This window comes from Lepidochelys olivacea (assembly GCF_965140295.1).
Source record: "Lepidochelys olivacea isolate rLepOli2 genome assembly, chromosome: 6".
NCBI classification, from domain to species: Eukaryota; Metazoa; Chordata; order Testudines; family Cheloniidae; genus Lepidochelys; species Lepidochelys olivacea.
Genome location: NC_140416.1, coordinates 123,636,768 through 123,659,461, shown reverse-complemented (window position 1 = coordinate 123,659,461; position 22,694 = coordinate 123,636,768). Strand labels below are relative to the sequence as shown.

Sequence of the window (22,694 nt, the reverse complement as noted above, 5' to 3'; positions counted from 1 at the left end):
CTGAGAGAGATGTGGTCTAAAAATACAGCTACACTAGATCTAATCCAAGCTCTGACACTTACCCACCCCCTGAGATCTGGGCAAGTCATTTAGCATAAACACCACTAAAATACCTCTGCCACAAATATCCATATTTTCTCCAATTTTCTCTTGTCAATAAGGGAGACGGATATTAGCTCACAGCCACCATTATACTTACCCTACATACATACTGTTGTATAGAGATTTTGTTACTGAAGAATATTTGTACCATTTGGGGCACCATGCCCTTCCAAGGGAAACCGAAAGTCAGATGTGACATGGGGGAAATATTCTGCAGCTGTGCAATGTGTGTAGGCTGTAGTCATAGATAGTTATTCCATGCTGACATCCCAGCAGTGAAACATGACTATGAGGTTCAGTTATTGTATTTCCCTCTCAGTGGAGCTTCCTGGAGGGCAGTGCAGGCAGACGCATACCTGCTTACTGGATTGATCACATCTATCACCGGTATTTGTATGGCCTCTTTTACCACTGTATCCAATGTCTCACACTCTTCATGTGTTCACCCTCACAGCACTCCGTGAGATGGGGATAATAGGAGCTTCCCTATTACAGATGGGGAACTGAGGCATGGAAAATCTAAGGGCTTGTCAACATGAAGAATTTTACTGGTATAATTATACTGCTGTAACTCACGGTTATTCCAGAATAAAAGTGCCTTTTCCCAGTTTGGTTTATGTCACTAAATGGGAAAAGGGCACCCTTAGTCCATAAGAAGTGTGTCTACACAGGGAGTAATTCTGGTATGAATACAGCAGTATAATTATACAAGGATGGTTATGTCAGTAAGTTTCCCCATGTAGACGAGCCCTCAGTGACTTGCCCTAGGTCACACAGGCAGAGCAGGGAACTGAACTGGGTCTCCCAAGTCCCAGCCTAGGATCCTAATCATTGCACCACCCTTAGGCTTGCCCTGCAGTTTTCGCACTGGATGCAGATGAGGAAGAATGACTGTAAGCCAGCTATGTTCATTTGAAAACTCTTTGAGCAGGGAGAAGGCTACATGCAAGACTTCCATCTTGAGCTTACCCTGATGATTCTCTGCATGCCAGTAATATTAGCCATTTAAGAATTTTTCACTCAAGCCTTAGGGTTTGTCTATACATAACAGTTAATCTGGAATAAAGTAGGGTGTGAATTTACAGCGGATTAGCTATTCCTGATTAACTCCATGTGTGGACGCTCATACTCCTGAAGAAGAGTGTCTTATTCCAAATTAGCTTAATCCACTGTTATAATCAGCATAGCTATTCCAGAATAATTTGCTTTCGACAGCCCTTAGACTGGGAGTGGACCACACTTTTCTGTAGCTGCCCTTAACGAGGCATACAAACTGTTCTATATCATCATGGTAATTGAAAACCAAGGCAAAGTATTCGTTTAGTTTTTGGGCTGTACGCCTGCATCTAGATTATCTTTAATCTCCTTCCCATTCACTCTGAGTAGTGACTCAACCTAATCCTTCCTTATTCTCTCTTTATTTATATAACTAAAACCCCTCTTATTTATTTTAATTTCCTTGGCAAGAGCTAATTCAGATTGACTTTTAGCAATTCTCACTTTATTCCAACATTTTCTAATCAACCCCTTTTTCCATTCGCTATAGGCTCTCTGCTTACTCCTAATAACCTTTCTGAGGTGGTTATTCATCGAGCTGGGTCTGGAGCTTTTCCCTGCAAGTTTCTTCCTCTTGGGATGCAAATTTCAGATAGTTTTGGTATAGCTGATCTGAAGAAGTTCCAAGCCTCCTCTGTATTTAAGTCCTTGTGCTATTCAAGCCAGCTGACTTTTTAAACTAAATTCCTTTAATTTCCCAAAGTCTGGAATTAAAAATAATAGTTGATGACCTGGTTTTGATTATCCAATCTCCAAAATATACTGGAGTACAGTAGGAGGAGTTCTTGAAAGGTCCTCAAACTCAAAAACCCTCTTGTGGCAAAAAGTAATTACTACATCTTTCCGATTGCAAATCAGCCTAGGAATTGCTTTTGTATTGGACCAACTTCTGTTGGTGAGAAAGACAAGCTTTCGAGCTTACACAGGTTGTCCCCCTCACCAACAGAAGTTGGGCCAATAAAAGATATTACCTCACCCACCTTCTCTCTCTAATATCCTGGATCCTATGGCTACAACAACACTACATATAGGAATTGCTTTGCCTGCCTACCCTTTCAATACAAATTAATAATGATTTGGTTCTCTCTTTTGGAGCTCTCTAAGGATATGTCTACACTGCAGTTAAACCCACAACTAACCCGTGTCAGTTGACTCAGGCTTGTAGGGCTTGGGGCTACGGGGCCTCTTTACCTGCAGTGTAGCTGTTTGGGTTTGGGCTGGAGCCTGGCCTGTGGGACCCGCCCTCCTTGCAGGGTCCCAGAGCCCTGACTCCAAGCAGAGCATCTGCATAGCAATTAAACAGCCCTGTAACCCGAGCCAGAGTCAGCTGACACTGGCCAACCACAGCAGGGGTTCTCACAACAAATTTTTTGGTGGCCTCAGAGTGTGGATGATGGTGTGGGTAGTGAGCCTGGGACCAGAGCCTGCTATCGCGTGGATGGAACCCAAAGCCCCGTAGCCAAAGACTGCCCACCTGCCCTCGGGAAAGTGGGGCATTCACCACCAGCCTGCACCTCCAGTGTTTGTGTCTCCATAGGGGGGCAGGGCTGAACCCCCACTGGTGGCCCTGGGAGAGGGACCACTGTCCCCACCCTCCAAATCACAACCCAGGAGGATGTGGCCACAAGAAAAGCCCCTGGTGGCCGCATTTGAGAAACACTGCATTAGGGTATGTCTACACTACAGTGTAAACCCAGGGTTAGTAGAACTCAAGTTAAAAGACCTTGGGTTTGTTAACCTAGGGCTTGAGTGTCTACACTCATTTGTAACCTCCATGAATTACTGAAACCTTAGGGCTTTGGCATCTGCATTATGCTGGCCCGAGTCCAACCACCTATGTCCCAGACTTCCTAGGGCCCTCCCAAAACATGGCTGCTCTAGCCCTTTGTTCGTGGTGCAGTGTGGGAAAATTTGACTGTCCAAAGGTCAAAGAAAAGTTGGCCCATGGGACTGTGGAATACTTTTGGCAGACTTCGAGAGCACAAGTCCAGTGGGGCTGTATCTACACTGGCAAGCATTAGGGCTTGAATGCCTGACTCAGGCTTGGACCCTGCACCTCTGTGGGATCCTGCGTCCAAGCCCCGAGTTAGTATGATTTGTGTGTAGATGGGAGGGGGTTAGGCTTGAGCCTGAGTTTGAATCCTAGGCTTTCATTGCAGTGTCGTGTACCCTAACATTCTTCCCCGGGGCTACCAGAAAATCAGAAGATTGTTACTGGTTTCGTGTCAGAGACGAGAACCACTAAAGCTGCTTCACTAGGTGAAAACAAGCCTAAGTCACAAAGAGGAGATTTCCTCTTCCATCTTGCACCTCAGGGTTCTTCCTCTAGGATCCTCTGACCCCTCACATTTTCCAACCATCCCCCATTGTCATCTCCCTGCAAAAGCCCCACGTTCCCACAACATTCTTCCCCATACGGAGGGCAGGCTGTTGCTCCCAGACCCCCATCAATGCTGCTCCCAACAGAACAGGTTGTTAAAAGCCAGAGCAGTTCTCCCCAGCAGGGTCTCTTCTGTGCAGTGTCTGCAGCATTCCCGCTACTTGGGATCGTAGACTCTACCAACTGAAGAGACCTGTCAGGGTCTCTAGTCCGTCTCTTGCCAGTTGCCGTGTATGGCTTGCTTCCTGGGGCACGTGCCACTTCCCCTAGAGAAATTATTTCTTGGCCATCCTAACAGACGGCCCTCTGAGGAAGGTTATCATAGAATCATAGAATATCAGGGTTGGAAGGGACCTCAGGAGGTCATCTAGTCCAACCCCCTGCTCACAGCAGGACCAATCCCCAATTTTTGCCCCAGATTCCTAAATGGCCCCCTCAAGGATTGAGCTCACAACCCTGGGTTTAGCAAGCCAATGCTCAAACCACCTGATATTTAACCTCAATTCTCCCCAAACACTTTCACCTCATTACTCCTAGTCAGACCTTGTGACAGAGTACAGAGGCCAACCAGATTTCCAAGCACACTCTGCTCATACCTCACGCAGGTGCTCTGCGGGAGCAAGACTGAGGACGTGAGGCTCAATCAGGTTCTTGAAGGAAAGCAGGAACCTTCAGATCTGCTTGCGAGCCAGAAGGGGAGGACGCTTGGGGAAGGCTGGGTTCCACAGCCAGTGGGGCATGACTGGGGTGATTATCCAGGCAGAGGATTTTCTGTTTTGTTTCTGGTTATATAAGAGTATATTGTTTCATTTTTTCTCCTTATAAGAAAAAACATGGTCCGGAAAAAAAGGAAACTCTGTCACACAGACAACTTTTGGACAGAGTGCTATGGCAGCTATCTATTCCACCAGTTTGGAGCGCTCACTTTTCTTGTGCTAGATTTCTTTCCTTTCCTTCTTGATTTTTACACCCTTCAAATACTGAGAAGCGTATGTCCCCTTCAGCCAAATTGGGCATATTTTAGCTACCTTAATTTTCCTCCTATCAGTCTCTGCTGCTTCCTAATAATTTCTGTTGCTACTCTCTAAGCTCCTCCCAACTTGTCCATCTTTCTCACAATGAAGGACAATGAACTGAACAGGATTTTGTAGATGTGATCAGACTGGTCATACAGAGGGACTATTATCTCCTCCTGTGAAACGAAGCTTTTGAGTATACAGGCCAAATGGCATTGGCCTTTTTCACTTCTCTATCACATTACAAACACTCACCTATAGCCCCTGTCAACCCTAGTTCTCGTCCAACTTTACTACCTCCCAGATTTCTCCCTCTCTGAGTATCAGTGTCAAATTTGCTCCCTCCCCAGGATATATTAGCAGTTTTCCAAGCTAAATCTCAGTTGGGAAGGAGGGAACTAATGTCAGATGTATGAATCTGTACAATAAGGTTTAACAAACAAACAGTGTTTTTACCTGAGTATATCACTGATGGTAACTTCAGGGATGAACTTTTGAAGTTGCTTCACCTGTGCACTAAGGAAACATGCTCTGTACATTTCACTCATTCCGTAAGAGATGTTTCTGAACACCAGTTTCCATAAACCACTAGAGAGTGAGACAAAACAACATCTGCAGATAACAGAATGGCATCCTGTATACTAAGTGCAGATTTACACCTCTGATAACGTACTATATGAAATCATTACAATCTACACACAGTATTAAATATGGATTGTGCAATCAGCTTCCCACCCCCACCATCCAATGACCTTCTCGTATTGGCTAAGAGAATTACCACATGGCTCCTGCTTCTAAGGACATCACCCTTTCCTCCAGTGTAGGATTCCTTCCCTGTAACAGGTTGGACCACAGAAACCCCCTTGGGACTGCCAACTGATGTGCCGAGACTACCTCTGAGCCCGTTTTCCCTGCCAGCCTGGGACTCCGACACCCTGCCTGGCTGTGCCAGACACGCTAGCCTGCTACAAACACAGACCAGGTCTGAACTACGTCCCACAAATTGCAGGCTTAACTGAAAACAGCTTAAGAAGTGTTCCTGTCTCCAGCGCTCAGATGCCCAGCTCCCAATGGGGTCCAACCTCAAATAAATCCGTTTTACCCTGTATAAAGCTTATACAGGGTAAACTCATAAATTGTTCGCCCTCTATAACACTGATAGAGAGAGATGCACAGCTGTTCCTCCCCCCCTCCCCCCAGGTATTAATACATACTCTGGGTTAATTAATAAGGAAAAAGTGATTTTATTAAATACAGAAAGTAGGATTTAAGTGAATTACCAAGCAAAATAAAATAAAACACGCAAGTCTAAGCCTAATACAGTAAGAAAACAGAATACAGATAAAATCTCACCCTCAGAGACATTTCAATAAGTTTCTTTCACAGACTAGACGCCTTCCTAGTCTGGGCACAACCCTTTCCCCGGTACGATCAGTAGCGTAGCTGGTGGGGAGCGGGGCAGCGGCTGCTCCCCCACCGAGCAGAAGTGCCGTCTTTTTAATTCTTTGGCGCCTTTTAAATTTTTACTCACCTGGCGGCGCTCCGGGTCTTCAGCAGCACTTTGGCATCGGGTCCTCCACTCGCCCCGGACTTCGGAGGCATTGCGATGGCGGGGAAGGGGGGTGGGGGAGAGATCCGGAGCGAGTGACGGACCCGACGCCAAAGTGCTGCTGAACACCCGGAGCGCTGCCGGGTGAGTACCAGGGGTTGATGCCTTTTTTTATCTCCACTCCCCCTTTTTCCACCTGGCTACGCCACCGGGTACAGTTCTTGTTCCAACTCAGGTGGTAGCTTGGGGGTTTCTCATGGGGGGAGGGATAGCTCAGTGGTTTGAACATTGGCCTGCTAAACCCAGGGTTGTGAGTTCAATCCTTGAGGGGGCCATTTAGGGATGTGAGGCAAAAATTGGGGATTGGTCCTGCTTTGAGCAGGGAGTTGGACTAGATGACCTCCTGAGGTCCCTTCCAACCCTGATATTCTATGATTCTATGACTGCCACTCCCTTTGTTCTGTTCCATCCCCTTATATATATCTTTTGCACAAGGCAGGAATCCTTTGTCCTCTCTGGGTTCCCACCCCTCCTTCTCAATGGAAAAGCACCTGGTTAAAGATGGCACCTCAGAGACTAACCAATTTATTAGAGCATAAGCTTTCGTGAGCTACAGCTCACTTCATCAGATGCATATCGTGGAAGTGATGCTGATGAAGTGAGCTGTAGCTCACGAAAGCTTATGCTCTAATAAATTGGTTAGTCTCTAAGGTGCCACAAGTACTCCTTTTCTTTTTGCGAATACAGACTAACACAGCTGTTACTCTGAAACCTGGTTAAAGATGGATTCCAGTTCAGGTGACATGTTCACATGTCACTGTAAGACTCCAAGCCCTCATTCCTCCCAGTCTGACACACAGGAAGGCCTGCAACCAGAGCCATCCACAGTCAACTGTCCTGGCTGATGGGAGCCATCAAGATTCCAAACCACCATTAACAGCCCACACTTTGCATAACTACAATAGGACCTCAGGGTTATATTTCGTATTTCTAGTTTCAGATACAAGAGTGATACATTTATACAAATAGGATGACCACGCTCAGTATTATAAAGATTATAAGCTTTGTAATGATACCTTACAAGAGACCTTTTGCACGAAGCATATTCCAGTTACATTATATTCACACTCATTAGCATATTTTCATAAAATCGCATAGAGTGAAACGTCACAATCACTCTTTCCTACAGTGAAGGACACCTTCCCTACACTAGTCAGACTGGTTTTTAGAGCTCTGTGATGGGCTTCACAGACCCCACTCCAAGGTCCCAGGAGTTGTGGAACATATTGGGCCAAGAAAGCTCTGCCCCTCAGCAGCTGCCACGCATGCTCCCGGTGGAGGATCTGCTTAAAAGAGAGCTCTGGCCGTCCAGCATGGGGGAAGGTGGAGAAGAGACTGGCTGCAAGAAGACAGGCAGGCTGCAGCTGCTGAGGCAGAGAAGTCTACAGGGGAAGGACTGGGACTGTGAGTAAGGCTCAGCCAGGAACCCCCTTCCCCCGACTAAGTGAGGGGACAACTGGACTCTGAGGGTGACCTAGGAAGCATCCCCTCCCTCAGCTGATGCCCTCAACTACTAAGGCTGTAAGAAGGCGGCTGGGGCCACGTCCCATACTGAAGGGAAACAGGGAAGGTAGGAAATAGCTCAGGGGAGGCTGATCTGGAGTGGCGGCCAGACAGGACTGAGCCACTCCTAGCCTCTCTCCCTTTGGGCCCTGAGCCGGAGCCGGTGGAGAACATGGGCCCGGGTCCCCCTATCCTTCCCTCTTCCCCCAGCCCCCTGGGAGTTCCCAGAGGACTCTGTGAGGGTGATGGACTGTGGCTTGGCTGACAAGCCCCTGGACTGCTGAGAAACTGTCTGCAGGCTTGGAGAAACTGTTTGGCTGAGGCCTGACCGCTAGGGCAGCCGGCCCCTAAGTGAAGCCTGCTACAAGCTCATGTAAGTTTTAAAAATGAAGCTATTTCTGCGGACGTTAGGAGGAACTAGCATCCAGAGATAACTTTGGGATTCTTCTTTGGGAGATCAGAGGACAAAGGATCGAAAACCCTACACACATTTAGAGGAGGAGACAGAAACCACTCCAGAGACATCTTCCACAACCATTAGGAAAAGAGCAATGAGCTTCTGAGGAGGGGGAAGGTGCCTATCTTCTGCCTGATTTGTGTGCATGAGAGAGAATTATTAACCATTCCACACAGCTAAAATCCCTCTGGTCACCTATACAGGCATGTTGCAAACTGTATCCTTAAAGAAAGGAAAATTAGTCACATTTGGACTTTCTGCTGAGCTCCCTCAGGGATAATGAATCATAGAATATTAGGATTGGAAGAGACCTCAGGAGATCATCTAGTCCAATCCCTGCTCAAAGCAGGACCAATCCCCAACTGAATCATCCCAGCCAAGGCTTTGTCAAGCCTGACCTTAAAAACTTCAAAGGAAGGAGATTCCACCACCTCCCTAGGTAACGCATTCCAGTGCTTCACCACCCTCCTAGTGAAAAAGTTTTTCCTAATATCCAACTTAAACCTCTCCCACCACAATTTGGGACCATTACTCCTCGTTCTGTCATCTGCTACCACTGAGAACAGTCTAGATCCATCCTCTTTGGAACCCCCTTTCAGGTAGTTGAAGGCTGCTATCAAATCCCCCCTCACTCTTCTTTTCTGCAAACTAAATAGCCCCAGTTCCCGCAGCCTCTCCTCATAAGTCATGTGCCCCAGCCCCCTAATAATTTTCATTGCCCTCCGCTGGACTCTCTCCAATTTGTTCACATCCCTTCCCTTTAGTGCAAACACAATCAGGTACTGTTTGGGTGTGTGGAATGGAAAACAAGTGCCTTGTGTCACTCAACACTGACCTCCTCTACACAGAGACAGTCTCATTCCTGCCTCCTCCAAAGGAGGCAAATGAGATACAGGGCACTCAGAGTGGGGGTGTGACAAAAGTGGGGAGCTTCTGACAGAGAAGTGGTGGACCCCTTCATTCAGCAAAAAACAACCACCACCCACTGAAATGAAGATATTACCTGTATACAACTGCATCTATAAAGTCTCTGGCACTGAAGTCATACAGTTTATAACCCTCTCGCTTAAAGGCTAGCACTGCATTAGGACCAAGCCAAACATTGCCATCCATCCTCGGTGTGAAATGAACTCCCAGAAAGGGAAACCGAGGATCAGGAACCTGCAGCAGAAAATGAGAACTGTAACCCCGTACAAAACAGATTCAGAGACAACAATGTAATTGTTTGATCCAATAACATTCTCAGGAATGCGAAAGTCAGCTACTTTGCAGGAGACACAGAGAAAACATTTATGATTTACTGTGGACTTAGACGTTAGTCGAAAGATAATAACAGAAGAAAAAAAAAATGTTTATTACAGCCTTTCAAGATTATTCTCACACTGGCCAAGTAATTACTATCCTCACACTGGCCAAGATATCACTTTGGTGGGTGATAATAACTATCGTTTGTTGTTTTGTCTTCAGCTATCCTGGTAAAAGTCAAGTGAATATATTGTGTACCTGGGCATCTCTACTGAAAGTTGACTGCCATAATTCTAATTTAAACAATTCAATACTTAATATTTTTTAAAAAAAGACTACCCAAAACCATGAAGTTGTCTCAGCAGCACTTGGTTCACATTGTGAAATGCACAGAATATTACGTACTGGATAAATGTTTCCTTTAACCATATAGCATTTTTCTGGCTTTAACACCAAGTAGTCTCCACGGAAGGGCACAATGCGAGGCTCATGGCTGCATCCACTGATTTCGGACAGGCGGTCTGAGTAAAGTCCTGCACAGGTCACGATATGTTGACAGCGGATTTCCTCTCCCTGCCAAAAAAACAAACCCCACAACTACAAATTCAACACATTAAGAAGAAGAAGAAAAATTAACCTATAAACCACAAAAAACAAGCCAGGATCACAAATAACAACAATCATGCCTTTGAAAGATCAGGTATTTTGCATGCTGGAAGTGGATAACATTTTTGTAGTTTATTTTTATTTAACTCTTGAAAATATTCTTTCTTCCTTCCCCACATTGAAAGAGAGGGCAGTGCATCTACATCTGGCTTCCTAAAACGGTAATACAGCAAGTAGTTTACAAAAGTTGGAACAATTCTTATAGGAAAAACATAACTAATGTATCAGTTGTTGGATTGCCTTCCTCAAGTGCAATGCATGGAACACAGCGGTTTGCCCTGTAAAATAAATGTGCGTGTGTATAATACACAAAGACCCATCATGCCTAAATCAGAGATTTAGATCCTCCAGGTAATTGAACTTTTCCCCTTGGAATTTTCCTATTTCACTCAAACATCAGGAACACTGGTGCCATTTCAGCATGCAACTCCCTGACAGGTTTTTGTTGCTGGAATCTATTATAGCGGTGGTGTATCTAACTGACCACCAAAGAGTATGCAAAATATTTTAATATCATTACCAAACTACAGTAAAATCTTAACATGATCCTGCCATCTGTGTGCCATGTCAGTTTGCCTTCATAAACAGCTGTTGTATTATCTAGCACAGCACGTCCAATGTTACCAATGTTTTAATGGGTTTTGAATTATAGGATTTGTTTGTCACAGCGTGCTAGTAACTCCCAAGAAGAAAAGCAGCAGAGTTTTCCCTATTAATCAATTCAATATTAGGCTTAGCTCTTACCTTCGAGTTTCTAACAATAACTGGATATTTCATCCCTGCAATAGAATTAGATGTAAAGAGGTTAATAGAATTCATGCTAGAAAAAGAAAACCAATAGTACAGCCAACTTTTCAGGATTGGAGTCCAACTGGGGAACCCCAGACTATGGAGCAAGCATTGTTCTGATGGGATTCATAAATAGAAACCTAACCGTTTTCTGTTTCCTTCATGTATTGTATTACCTCTTTCCACATTCTGAGGGCTTGGCTACACTTGCGAGTTACAGCACAATAAAGGAGCCCCGGGCGCACTAGCTCACTCCCCGTCCACACTGGCAAGGCCCGTAGAGCGCTCTGACCCCGTGGCTACAGCGCTGCTGGTCTCCACCTCGGCAAGTGGAACAACGTTTGCTGCGCCCCCGTTGGAGCGCCACGGCGTCAGTGTGAACGAGGTGTTGCATTACTGCGCTCTGACCAGCCTCCGGAAACGTCCCATAGTCCCCTTAAGTCAAGTGGCCGCTCTTGTCATTGTTTTGGAATCGCTGTAGGAATGCAGATATGCCCTTTGAAAGCTCCGTTTCTGACAGCCGGCTGCTTAGCTGCTCCGAGACAAAGCAACCATTAGTGTGGAATGCTGTGTGAGAGAGAGGCAGGGAGGGAGGAAAGGGGGTGGGTGGGTTCTGCTGCTGTCTGAACTTACAAGACAGCACGCTGACATGCTCTCAGCTCCCCAAAAACCCACTCTCTCTCCCCCCACATACACACAACACACTCCCTGTCACACTCCACTCCACACACCCCCCCCATTTGAAAAGCACGTTGCAGTCAACTGCATGCTGGGATAGCTGCCCATAATGCACCGTGCCCAATGCCACTGCAAGTGCCCCAAATGTGGCCATGCCAGTGCGCTTGCAGCTGTCAGTGTGGACAGATTGCAGCGCTTTCCCTACTGCGCTTTACAAACGTGGGTTTGCCTCAAAGCGCTCTACATCTGCAAGTGTAGTCATGTCCTGAGATCTGTATCTGAAGTAGACCCAGTTTGCTCTCCAAGACAGAAGCAAAGAGCACTGTTATAAGCATGTGCACCCAATATTCAGCTGCCGGAAACTATCCTGAGAGAATAACTTGTTTCACCTAAGAGAGAGTCCTATTTTACTGGACATTTTTTCTATGTTCACTTGAAAATTATAACTTTTCTTCCTAAAGGTGATCTGCCCTGGGAAAAAGTGGGTTGTTCAGTTTGATGACCTATCCCAGCTGACATAATTTTGTCACTGGGCTAAACAGATCTTTACTAAAAAGAGAGTTTCAAAAATATGCAAGAGAAAAGTAGCTACAGCCCTTTCAAGTACTTTTAGTTACAACAGAGGCCTTAGGGCAAAACTTGTTATGAAAATAGATTGCAATGTTATAAGGAAGAGAGAAGAGGGAGTGCTTACCGTCTTCACTTTCTGAAGGACTTTCTTTAGCCATCTCCATGTCTGTTACTTCAAAGTCAGTCAAGACTGTGCCACCCACTTCCTGGAAATCTTCCGCATAGGACAGGGCCACTTGTCTATAATTCACAATGCCAGTGTGTGGGGAGTCAAGGGCCATCACACCCTGAAATGGTATTCGATGAATTACAGGAAAAAAATACAGTTGGGTGGGTACCTAAGATGTGTGCCTCTAAATGGCTCTGAGTCATAAATCAAGTTATACAACCCTTGCTTTTAGGGTTGTATAATCCTGCACCACAGACAGTGCACTATAATGTGTATATGGCCACCCTGGGCGTTTTCCCTAAAGTGCAGTTGTTTCTAGTGCTTCCTGTCACTAAAAGCCAATTACATCACCTCTGCTGTGAGTTACTCCCTGAACTGGATGTCAGAAATACTAGTCTGTTTCCAAAACTGGTCTTTCCTAAACCAGAGAATAACTAGCCGCTACTCTGTCACGAGCCCAGGCAAGGCGGGTGAAATTCTTATGTCACTCACTGGCACACTTATCTTTGGATCGAAGGGACTCAGTTTCCTGTATGACTGATTTCTTTCAGCGCACTGGTAAGGAACACATCCATGCCTTAGCTCCCCAACTGTAAAATGGGGAGAATAGCACTTCCTACCTCACAGAGCTGTTGGGATAAATATATTAAAAATTGTGAAGTGCTCAGAAACCTCAGATAGATAAATAGAATAAGATTCAAAACCATAATGCAGTTTTAAGTTCCTTTTGATGAATTTTGTTCATATATTTAATACACAGTGCAATGCGCTCTTTATAATGAATGTACTGTGCCAGTTCTCTTCTATTCAGGATATTGGGAATCAGCTCAGGACAATGGAAGTCAATTCAGGTTACCAGGGTGCACTGAATCAGACCCACTTGATTTTAGTTATTTGCAGAGCTAAATGCTTAGCCAGATTATTAATGCACACATATATTTCTATACATTTTACACAATAGCCACAAAAGCTAAATTAAGGTAATACTAAGAGTCCCTTTCAGACAGGTTTTTGTCTGTCTTTTTTTACCACATAAATCTAGATGGCTACAGTAACTTCTAAGCAATCACCCACACAAACCACTTCAACAGCAGAAAACTTTCAGATGAAACTATACAGAGATGTTTCCCTCCCAATTTTCCTTCCAACAAAAGAAACAGTAATAAAAAGTCTTGAAACTAACAGGCTGACCACATTTCTGATCTCCTCCTACAGTAAAGAAATACATGAGAGAGCAAAGTGTTATGTAACGATTCTAGCACAAAAACTGACTACATTCAAACTGGTCTGAATCAGAACTGCGTGCTTCCAGCCGAATAAAGATTTGCACTTGCTACCCAACATTCACTGATATTGCACATGATTAAGGCCCTACTTGAATTGCAGGACGACTGTCAAATAATTGCAGCTGAGTTCTGGACAAGACATGGAAAATCACGGAAAAGTAAAAATGGATCCTTATTATTTGTGGTAATTTGGAAAAGCTGACAGCAGGAGCCCCTGCTGTCAGTCCCAGGGCAGCTGGCACTCCCGCTGTCAAAACTGTGATGGAAGCTAAATATTGCAGGATCTGTAACATCGCAAATTAAGTGGGGCTTTAAACAGGACTATTATATAGAGAAAAGATCCTATCAGCAAAAATTCACACATGGGAGCTCTGAACGGGGGAGAGGAAAGCCTAACTACTGATTGGTAACCATTCCCACTCCCCAGAGAAAGCTTTCTAATCCCCATTGGTGATTAGAATCTGGCCAACCCTGGGTACATCAATATTACAGAAGATTCTATTTTGTCTCAAGTCATTATTTGAGACTCACAATTTTAGGCTCTAGGTGTGTGACCCAGGGATTGCTTGGTGTCAACATGGACAGGGGCAGCTATGCCTTGCTGAGTGAGGATGCAGGGGGACAGGGGAAAGTGGGGGGGCAGTATGGGGACATATGCAGATATGCCTGGCTGAATGGGGAGTGGAGGAGCAGGGACACACGGGGACAGTGGCAGATGTGCCTGACTGAATGGAAGAGGCTAGATATCAGCCACGGTCTGCATGGATGAGGCTCCCTAACAATCCCTTCCCCGCCAAAAGCCTGTTCCATACTTCTCCAACCTACACCCAACAACCCTCCAAGTTCACTCCCAGGCTCCTTCCCAACAATTACTTCCCTCTTCCTCAGCTCTTCTGTTACCCCTGACTCCCGCAAGCCTTTGCACGGCTTCTGAGGGGTGCGGGAAACACGGTTCTGTATTGTAGGTTAAAAGAATTGTTACTCAAAAGTTCTGTATTAATAGGTCTAGTAAGAAATCAATTTGTCAGAAACATTTCCTGAATCTTTTTTGTTTTCTGTATTGTTACAGACATACTTGCTGACAGGTATTTTGAAATAAATTACCAAAATAATTGAAACTGGTGTGATTATATTGTTATTTTGACAAATAAAATATGCAGAATTTTAAAATATTGTGTGCAGAATTTTTAATTTTTTGGTGCAGAATTCCCCCAGGAGCTGAGGCAGGCAACATGCTTTGGACAGATTCTTTCATATGGGGGTAACTGACACCCGGTCTGGCCATATGTGTATTGTCTGCTTCACAATGGAGGCTTATTTGCACACTGAGCTACAAGGTAATTAAGATTGTGAAATCAAAAAGAGACCGCAAACTCTAGGATGGAACAAGGAACAGGAGGGTGTCTGGTTTATGAATAAAGATCAAAGCACTGTGTTGATATATCTGGGGTTGGAAAGAGACACTCAGGATTCTTCACCTAGGAAGCAAGCTGACAGTGTGTTCGCCTTCTGAATGGAAGGTCACAGGCAACCTGGCTGTAAAATGCTGTAAGGATCTTTGGGTGAACAATACTTAGACATGAGAGCACCTTGTTAAATAAGTGTAGGCTCTAGAATGCAGGTTATAATTTTATTTTACACGTAGCCATTTGTTTCTAATAATTATATTTGCTATTATTTGAACCTCTACTCTTTGTTAAAATAAACCTTTTCTTGTTTTCACTAGAGCCATATCTAAATGCTATATATTAATTGGAGTGATGATCTGAGGTAAAACTGGTAGGCTGGGGTGTATTGCCTCCTTGGGAGCAGTGAATATTATGACTGTCCAGTGGAGAAGGGCTCGAAACTCCCGGGGCATGCTCGGAGGTTCTAGTGTGCCCATCGCTAACCTGGAAAGCGGGCCTGCGGATGCCTGGAGGGGGGTGCTTGTGTTCCCCATGGCTGGTGGAGCCTTGAACTGATCCACAGCAGGCACAGCCAAGCCATCCTCCCGCTAAGGACAGGTGGGAGTGAGGTGCCTCACAACCCTGGGTACCCCCGGGAAGCATCACAAGGTGAAATGATACTTGCTTTCTGTAATGTAAAGATATTGTCTGGTGTGACAGAACAGGTCTATCACTTATAATTAGAACAGCAGCAGGTCCATATCATCGCTCAAAATATAGTTGGAAAGAAAGCAGCCTACTAGGTAAGCACCCTAACTTTTTTCATCACTCGCTAGTGGTTTTGGTTTTTTATTGCCCCCTCTCATCCTTGCTTGGCAGATGTGTTTGGAGTCACCGAAGGTAGAGCAGAAAGTCCAGGTTTCCTCACAGGGACAACATGGACCACCAGTTTGGAGCAGCTGGGAGGCACCATGTTGGCAGGACGAATAGAGCGATGATAGGATGTGTGGTAACAGATCATTCAAACTGGAACCCCGGAAATAACTTTCTCAACAGGGATCTAACCCCTTCAAATGTCACCTAAAGAAAGAAATAAAGCGGATCTCTGGACTGAAGAAGGCACCCGGGGAAAGGTTTTGATTTTTTTACCCAAGGAAGAAGGAAATATTATGAGAGGCAGGATAAGAATAGGTATCACAAGGACTGGTGTAGAAGGTGGTGGGAGAAGTCAGGTCCCCTTCTCTACTCCACTCAAATCCATCTATCTTAGGGGTTTATACTACCACCCATCACCACAGTATCTGACATCCTTCACATAAACTCAATAGCCATAGCGAAGTCTAAGAAGACTTCATGGAATTTCTGGCACTTTTCCCTTTTTGGGGCAAAAACTCTACTTAGGGAAGGGTTTTTTTGGGCAGAGTTTTGTAGCGGGGGTTTGGGTGCAAGAAGGTGTCAATGGTGGAGGTTTCAAGGAGGAAGGTTTTGCAGCATCTCCTAAAATTGGGTTAGGAGAACATTTCCTAAAAATACGGCTAGTATCATTTCTTTAAAGAGGTATACATAAGCAGGGTTGGTTTTGTGCTAAATATTTCTGTACTATAAATTAATTCCTTTTTGCTGGCAGTTTTTATACCATTGGGATTTCAGGCAGGCTTTCCTTTGAACATATAACCCATTGAGACTGCCACAGGGGCAGCATCATCTAGGATTTGTGTTTAAAAGAATGTAACAGATCACTTAGATAAACTACCGCTTTTCATTCCATTTAACAATAATAAGCAACTTACCCTGCAAAAGGGCTCCTTTGCTTGTATTTCTTTTGCACTTATCAGTTTCAGATCTCTGACGTTGTTCAGCAGCCCTCTCTCATACAGTGCTCTAAGTCTTGGAATTTCTTCTTGTTCAACAGCTACTATTAGCTTCAGAAGGGATGACAAAGTTCAAGAGAGACATCAACATGGTAATAAATACATTTGCAGTGCACGAAAATGCGAAGGAAAAGCTAGTGTTCATCAATGCACTGAACAGAAGACCTTACTAAACACATACAGTAACTCCTCGCTTAACATTGCAGTTATGTTCCTGAAAAATGCTACTTTAAGTGAAATGATGTTAAGCAAATCCAATTTCCCTATAAGAATTAATGTAAATGGGGGGGTTAGGTTCCAGGGAAATTTTTTTCACCAGAAAAAGACATTATACGTGTATGCATATATATATATGGTGACAGGGTCGGGCCAGATGGCTATAGGAGAGTAATTTTTTTGCAAAAAAAAAAAAAAAGTGTTTTTTTATTTGCATAACACACTTACAAAACAAAACAACAGCATATGCAATGTGTAACACAGCAACCAATCACAATTGTTTTCTCATTAGCTTCAGGGGAGGGAAGTGTTCAAGCTTGCCTGGGCCCAGAGCGGGGGGCTTCCTCGACTCTCGTGGTCTTCCACCCTTCCGAGTTACCTGGTGGTCCAGAGAGAGGGGGCTTCATCGACTCTCAAGGTCTGCCACCCCATCGAGTTACCCGTCAAGTTACCTGGTGCCATGCTTGAGTGTCACCAACAATTCCCTCCTCTGAAAGCACCCAACAAAAGGGGCAGGCTGTGGGGTGGACAACCCAGAGGGGGGAGAGGGCACGTGCACCCACGTGTGAAAGGACCCCTCTAAGGTGGTGGTGTCCGCAGCAGCAATGGCTGGGGCTGGGGTCCCTTACTCTCTCCCCCAATCAAAGGGTCAAAACAAAGGGAGCCGGACAGGGACACCGAGCAGAGAGCCTCGGACAGCGCCCACTGCTCCTCAAAAGCGTCAAGGGAGTCAGTGGACGCCGCCCAGAGGAACTCCGCCCGGATACGTGAATGGACCAAGGATCGGAAAACGGCCCCACAGTCACAGGAAACTCCATCAGCCAACCTCCTCTCTCTGGTTTTATAGATGGCCGTTTTAGCCAGGGCCAGGAGGAGGTTAACTAGGAGATCCCGCGACTTTGTGAGGCCACGGATGGGGAGTACATAAATAAAAAGGTGAGGGGAAAAATGCAACCAAAAACATAATAAAAGATTTGTGAGGAGCCGGAACAGGGGCTGCAGCCTGGCGCACTCCAAATATATGTGCGCCAGGGTTTCCCTCACACCGCAAGAGGGACAAGTATCTGGGAAGGGGTTGAACCGCATCAAGTACGTGCCCGTGCTCACAGCTCCGTGAAGGAGCCGCCAACTGATGTCCCCAACGGGCCTTGGAACCAAGGTGGAATACAGGCTGCCCCACCGGGGCTGCTCACCCTCCAAAGGTGGCAGAAGGTCTTGCCACTTTGTGTCGGGGTGGGACAATAGGGTGAGGGCGTGAAGGGTGTGGAGCACGAGCGTGTATAGATGTTTCCTTGCTGTGGTTTGGAAGCATACCGGCTGCAGTTCATGCAGCCGGCTCGCCGTAAAGGGGTGAGGGGTTTGATTGGGTCTATGGGGCAGAGGTCCAATTATAAGGTCCGGCAGGCCTGGGGTGGAGGGTGAGTGGGGCGTGCCCTCAAGCAGGACCCGATCGAGGTAAGCTCTAGCAATGGGTGGCAAAGCGGCCTTCACCTCCTGAAGTACGCGCTGGGGGGTACGAGGTCTGGAGAGCCCCATGCGCCAGGCGAGCGTCAGGGGATCCATCCAGTCTCCCCGGTCGTAGTCCAGGAGGTCTCCGACTCTCGTGACTCTGCCAGGATCAAGCTCTGGTGCACCAAGCGGGACTCCACCACCTGCACACGGAGCTGAGGGTTGTGTAGCAGGGGCTCCGCGAGGAGATCTGCCCCCTCGGTGGCCGCCATGGACCTGGTCGTTAAAAACAGTTTCCAAGTCCGGAGGAGGTCCTGGTAGAAGACCGGCAGCCCGGAGAGGTCTCGCGGAAGACCTCCCGGACAGAGATAAAAAAGCTGCCGGGCATATCGGAGCCCTTGGATGCGGCGCAGGATGGCATGCGCCAGTATGCTCCACGCCAAACTGCCTGCACCATAAAGGAGCTTCTGTAGGGCCTGGAGGCGGAAGACGCAGACCTGAGTGTGCAGACGCTTCAGGCCCTGCCCTTGTTCCTTCAGGAGTAGATGAAGAACCCCAACAGGGGCCCAGTGCATTCCTGACCAAAAGAACCCCAGAATCGATGTCCGGAGGTTGGTCAGGAAACCCGGGGCTGGGACCAGGGTGTTGAGCCGGTACCAGAGCTTGGACAGGACTAGTTGATTAAGCACCAGCGCTCTCCCACGAAGGGAGAGACATCAGAGTAGTCCCGTCCATTTCTGCAGCCGCTCTATCACCCCGCCCTCTAAATTTTCCCAGTTCTCCGGCGGAGAGGGATGTGTGGCAGAAAGATAAACGCCGAGGTAGAGCAGCGAACCCGCGCTCCACCGGATGGTCTGAAGCGCGGGTGGGAGGGAGCTCGCCTGCCGCCAGTCCCCTACCACCAAGCCAGAGCTCTTGACCCAGTTGACCCAGGCAGAGGAGGCTGCCAAATAGATGGGCTGGCAAGCCTCCACCTGCGCCAAGTCGCCTGGGTCCTGGACCACGAGGAGCATGTCATCAGCGTACGCTGACAGGACCAGCCGCAGCTCTGGCTCCTGCAGCACCAACCCTGTCATCCTCCTGCGGAGGAGACAGAGGAAAGGCTCAATCGCCAGAGCGTACAGCTGGCCCGAGAGGGAGCACCCCTGCCGCACTCCTTGCCCGAAGCTGACCGGTTCGGTCAGGGTCCAGTTGAGCCTAACCAAACACTCCACGGAGGCATACAGCACCGGAGAAAACCCACAAACTGGGGTCTGAAGCCAAACGCCCGCAGAGTGCTCAGGAGGTACCCGTGTTCCACCCTATCGAATGCCTTCTCCTGATCTAGGGACAGGAGGGCGAACGACAGACCGTCTCTACGCCCGAGTTCCAAAAGGTCCCGAACCAGAAATAGGTTATCAAAGATACTGCGGTCCGGGACGGTGTAGGTCTGGTCTGGGTGGATCACGTCCACCAGCACAGACCCTAGCCACAACGAGATTGCTTTCGCTACGATTTTGTAGTCCGTGCTGAGGAGCGAGACGGGACGCCAATTTCGTAAATCGCGGAGGTCCCCCTTCTTTGGCAATAAGGCAAGCACGGCTGGCCTGCACGAAAGAGGGAGGACCCTGCTCTGCAGAGAGACTTGGCCCGGACGGTGACTAGGTCTGGGCCGAGGACATCCCAAAACACACGTTAGAACTCCACGGTCAGCCCATCCATGCCTGGAGACTTATTAGTGGGCATATGACGGAGAGCTTCAGAGAACTCAGCCAGAGTGAGAGGCAACTCTAGCCGATCTTGGTCGCTCGCTTGCGCTGACCGTAGGGAGCTCCTCCCAGAGCACTCTGCAAGTGCCAGGGTCGGTTGGATCCAGGGAGAAAAGACTTGCATAGAAGGCTCGGGCCCTCCCGCACATCTCCACTGGTTCTGTGAGGGGAGTGCCGTCTTCTGCCAGGAGGCAGGTGACGTGTTTCTTGGCCCCCCTCGTTTTCTCCAGGGCATAAAAGAAGTGGGAGCAGCAATCCATCTCCCGAAGGAGGCAGATGCGGGATCAAACAAAGGCGCCCCGGGCCCGATGGTCCTCGAGGGCCCAGAGCTCCTCCCGCTTCTCCCGGCACGCTCCGCAGAGGAGCGGGTCCTCGGGGCTGGTGGCCAGACGCCTCTCCAGCTCTAAGACCTCCCGTTCCAACTGCTCTATCGCCGCATTTCTCCATTGGCTGGTGCCCCGGGTGTAGTCATGGCAGAAAAGCTGGGCACGCACCTTCCCCAGGTCCCACCATCGCCGTGCCAAGGAAAAGGCATGCCGTTGCCCTCGCCAGGCCAGCCAGAATTCCCGGAAGGATGTCACGAAGCCCTCATCCTCCAGTAGGCTGTTGTTAAAATGCCAGTAGGCCGGCCCCGGCCTCTCCGCACAAAGGGAGGCTGTCATGGTGGCTAGATGATGGTCAGAAAATGGGGCCAGCCGAATGCTGGAGGAGTGGGCTCGTGAGAGATGGAAGCGTGATAAATAAATGCGGTCCAACCGGGAGTGGCTCGACCGATGGGCCTCCACCCAGACAAAGGTGAACGTGGAAGTGTCATCCGGGTGGTGGTCGTGCTAGATGTCCACTAGGGAGTGATGTTCAACAATCTCCTCGAGGGCATCCGTGGCGTCCGGGCTCTACTAGGTCCCCGAGCGGTCCTGCTCCTCGAGGGTGGTATTAAAATCCCCTCCCAGGACCAGGCACTCGTGAGAATCTAAAGTGCCGAGGAAGGCGGACACCTGCTGGTAGAATTGCAGCCGCTCTGGGCCTGATGTCGGGGCATAGACGTTAACGAGGTTAACCACGAGCCTCTCCATACGGACCCGGAGATGCAGCAAGCGACCCAGCACGGCCTCGGCAACCCCTAGCACCTCAGGCCGTAGGTCAGGGGAGAACAGGGTCGCCACTCCAGCCTGTCGAACGGTGGCATGCCTAAAGTAGACCCTGTTCCCCCACTCCAGCCGCCAACTGTCTTTGGCGGTCGGATCCGTATGGGTCTCCTGCAGGAAAACCACAGAGTACCCTCCCTCCCGAAGGAAGGAGACCACCTAGGACCTGCGGAGAGCCATCCTACAACCCCGGGTGTTCTAACGTTGCAATGGTGAGAGGTGTCATGGGGAGGGCCGGGGGGATCCTCACTGGCAGGGACACTCGCATCTGCCAGCGGGCCGCGCAGCAGTCCGTGACCCATCCCGTAGGTGAGTAATTGTTCACGGAAGATGCGGACCCGCCAGTAGGCCGTGGCATCCTGCTTCTCTGTCCCTTTACCTTCCCCCATCAGGGCCCTTGTGGCTGGGAGGATTTGAGAAAAGTCCCCCCATTGCTGGAGAGCAAGTTGTACCTTGTTGCGGGAGCCATGGACATCCTCTAAAAACTTCCGCAGCTCTCCTCGCAGCTCATGGGGGGGTGGGGTTACGGTTTCCCGGTTGTTCCCTGGCGGGGCCCTTGGTACAGCCCCGTGGTCCACTAAAACGGACAAGCAGGGTGCGGACCTCTGACGGGGTGCCTGATGGGCTGGAGCTTCTAGGCCCGCCTCAAGCTCTGGGGCGATAGGGGGCGGTGGAGGGAAGATAGCAGCTCCTAATGGGTCGGGGCAGGAGAACACAAAGGCCGCTCCCTGGGGGTCATCAGTTGGGAAGGGGAAGGAGACAGCCCCGGGGGGCGGCAATGACATTGCAGGAGGTAAATTGGATAGCGGTAGGGGCAGGGGCTGAGGCGAGGTTCTGGGTTTCGGGAGGCAAGCAGCTGGATGGTGGCGCCTCCCAATCAGACTCGAGGATTAAGGGGGTGGGGAGGGAGCTCTCAGTGACACTGGGCGCGCGCTCTATGGTGGATTTAGCGGCCACAGCATCAGGAGGTGGATTATCTTCTGTAAGGCCCCCACCCAGGAAAGAAGTCGATTGCTCCGCACCAACGGGGGGTGCCCCGGCGACTTGTGCCCCGGCCTCGTGGCGCCGGCTGTCACCTGAGCAGGCTTGGTGGTTGTCAGCGGGGTGCCATCAGCAGCTGGGTCGGTGGAGGAGTCCAGGGGCTCCTCGGAGGTGGGAGCGGAAGCAGCAGTTAAGGGGAGGGAGCATGGGGAAAAGAGGGGTGGAGTGAGGTCACCCAGATCGAGATTTGCTGGCAAAAGGTCGTCCTCCCTCTGGGCAACCGGGGTCAGATCTAAGGCCTCAATCTCCTCGAACATGGAAGAGAGGACACTTTCCGCCGCCCCGGGGTTCTCCCCGCCGGCACCCACCA

At 48.4% G+C, this 22,694-nt stretch overlaps 1 protein-coding gene across 1 annotated transcript in view; it reads right to left on the bottom strand.

Annotated features, from left to right (window-relative positions):
* L2HGDH (L-2-hydroxyglutarate dehydrogenase) overlaps positions 1-22,694 on the bottom strand; it is a 46,963-nt gene that overhangs the window by 2,594 nt on the left and 21,675 nt on the right. Inside the window, exons 4-9 of the mRNA XM_084632640.1 lie at positions 16,705-16,836; positions 12,196-12,358; positions 10,779-10,813; positions 9,774-9,941; positions 9,127-9,284; positions 5,011-5,142 (exon numbers count right to left, since the gene is read on the bottom strand). Of these exons, the coding sequence (XP_084488766.1) occupies positions 5,011-5,142; positions 9,127-9,284; positions 9,774-9,941; positions 10,779-10,813; positions 12,196-12,358; positions 16,705-16,836 (788 nt within the window). The remainder of the gene's footprint in view (positions 1-5,010; positions 5,143-9,126; positions 9,285-9,773; positions 9,942-10,778; positions 10,814-12,195; positions 12,359-16,704; positions 16,837-22,694) is intronic.